Below are 2,423 nucleotides of genomic sequence, written 5' to 3' on the forward strand. Positions count from 1 at the left end.
ACAAACACACACACACACACACACACACACACACACACACACACACACACACACACACACACACACACATCTTCAACAACAACGCACAACCACAAATCCGCACGCACACTCATGCAGTCTCTGTCCTCCCTTCCCGACAGCATATGCGCCCCTCCACCACCCCAACACTCACATTAGGGTGCCGGACCAGCCTCAGCTTGAACGGCTCCATCAGCGCCTGCAGCCCGCTGCCAAGGCTGCCGCCCCCGCCCCCAAAGCTCCCGCCCATGCTGCCCGACCGCCCCAGCGACCGCGCGCCGCCGGCGCCCGCGCCGCCGCCGGCGCGGCTGCACACCACCGGGAACGCCTCCGTGGACGAGAGCGCGCTCTGCAGCTTCCGCACGAGCGCCAGCATCGGAGGGCCGCCTGCCGCGGCGCCAGCTCCGGCGCCGCCGGCGGCGAGCGCGTGCAGCGCAAACAGCCGCAGGCGGCGCAGCAGCAGCTCGTCCCGCTTGGCGCCTGCCGCGCCTGCGGGCAGGTCTGCGCCGCGCAGGAAGTCCGACAGCGCCTTGACCGCGCCGCTGGTGAGCAGCTCGAAAACGCTGAGGTCGGCGGCCGTCAGCAGCGCCAGCAGCCGCGGCAGCGCGCCGCCCCCGCCGCCCTCCTCGTCGCCAGCGCCGCTGCTTGCGCCCGGCAGCGCCGCGCACGCGGCGCGCAGGTCGCGGAGGGCGTCGCTCTCGAGCAGCGCGCCGCCCGCGTCGCCGCCGCCGCCACCCGCGGCCGGGAAGTGGGCGTCCTTGAAGCTGCCTGCGCGCGCGAGCACCGCTTCGCGCAGCGTCACGCTGCCGGCGCGCGACGGCGGGCGCTGCTGCTGCTGCTGCTGCAGCTGCTGGAGCTGCTGCAGCGCCGCCAGTGCGTCGCCGCGGGCGGAATCCGGGGAGGCGCGGTCGCGGGACGCGTCCCGGACGTCCCTTGACGGCTCACGGGGCTCCGCCTTGGCCTGTGATCAGCAGGGCCGGGCCGCGGGCGGTTGAGTTGGTGCATGCAAAGGTATGACAGCGACCGTCGGATGGCCTTGGCACTGGGAGGCCATGTGCGCTCGCGGGTGTCAGTCGCACCCACTGAATTGAACGAGAAGGCAAGCCACGCGGCGAGGAGAGGCAAAGCAGAGCAAGGGAAGGTGTGCAGAAAAGCATGAGGAAGCGCCACGCGTACGCATGCCGTCCCCATACGCAAGCACCCGTCAGAGGCGCACCTGGCCCTGGGAAGAGCGCCGCGACCGCGTCACAGGCGGCGACGGCGGCGACCCCGGCCCCGCCACGCCGCCGGCGCCCTCGCCACCGCCCTGCGCTGGCGCTGGCGCGGCCGCCGCCCTTGAGGGACCGGCGGCGTCGCCGGCGCCTGCAGAGGCAGGGGCCGCTGCAGCTGCTGCTGCGGCGCCGCGGGCGGCCGCCGACTGCTCGGCCAGCTGCTGTATCGCATGCACGACACCCTCCTTTATGAAGTAGGACGTGAAGATGTGGGGCAGCTGCTCCATCAGCAGCTCGCCCATCTGGTGTGTTTGTGGGAGGGGGGTCCAGGTACTTGGCGTTGGGATAACGAGGAGACAAACTCTGTGTTCCCTGTGCCATGACTACCCCTGCCTAGGCATGCACACACACACGCACACGCGACAGACAGACACACTCACACACACACACACACACGCACACGCACACATACATACATACATACATACATACATACATACATACATACATACATACATACATACATACATACATACATACATACATACATACATACATACATACATTCATACATACACACACACGTGCACGCTTGCACACACACGTTTTTTTCTCCGTGCCGCACACACGCAACAATAGCGCCCCTGATCACGTGTAAAACCACGCCGCCCCCTCACCTGCAGCGCGTACGCCTGCGCCTTTGCGTCCCGCCCGCCCAGCAGCGACGCGATGAAGCTGCTGATCGGCAGGTCCGCCAGCGCCGCCTCCAGCTGCTGCGGCGTGGAGAAGTACAGCGCCTTGACCACGGTCGCCAGGCAGCGGTGGCGCACGCCCGGGAGCACGGTGCTGCTGTAGACCTGGTCGAGGGCAGGGAGGGGTGGTCGGTTGCACGACAGTGAAAAGGAGTCATGTTTGGTGAACCCGCAGCATGGGCGGGTGGGGCAACAGCTTGCGGTCCGGGAGGCGGCACATGCCCTGCACTAGGGACCAGGTGTGAGAATGCTCAGGTGACTGCTCGAGCGTTCTTGCAACTGTGAGCCACCCCTGCGATGTGTCCAGCCCACGCCCCTGGGTGTCGCCCGCCACCCCGGGCGCCGTGCCCACCTGCAGCAGCAGCGGCAGCAGGCCCTCAGTGTACTTCGCAAGGACCTCGGGGTGATCCCTCAGGAACGACGCCCGCGCCCCGTCCCCACC

General features: G+C 67.8%; 1 protein-coding gene across 1 annotated transcript; it reads right to left on the bottom strand.

The window, feature by feature from the left end:
* Window positions 1–109: 109 nt before the first annotated feature.
* Window positions 110–2,159, bottom strand: MNEG_16285 (E3 ubiquitin-protein ligase; the record flags this gene model as incomplete). The annotated part of the gene is made up of 4 exons (XM_014035245.1): window positions 110–979; window positions 1,235–1,531; window positions 1,907–2,086; window positions 2,151–2,159. 4 exons carry the CDS (start codon window positions 2,157–2,159, stop codon window positions 110–112), a joined length of 1,356 nt encoding a protein of 451 aa, XP_013890699.1.
* Between the last annotated feature and the right edge of the window lie 264 nt (window positions 2,160–2,423).

This window comes from Monoraphidium neglectum, assembly GCF_000611645.1.
Source record: "Monoraphidium neglectum strain SAG 48.87 unplaced genomic scaffold scaffold06201, whole genome shotgun sequence".
In the NCBI taxonomy this organism is placed as follows: Eukaryota; Viridiplantae; Chlorophyta; class Chlorophyceae; order Sphaeropleales; family Selenastraceae; genus Monoraphidium; species Monoraphidium neglectum.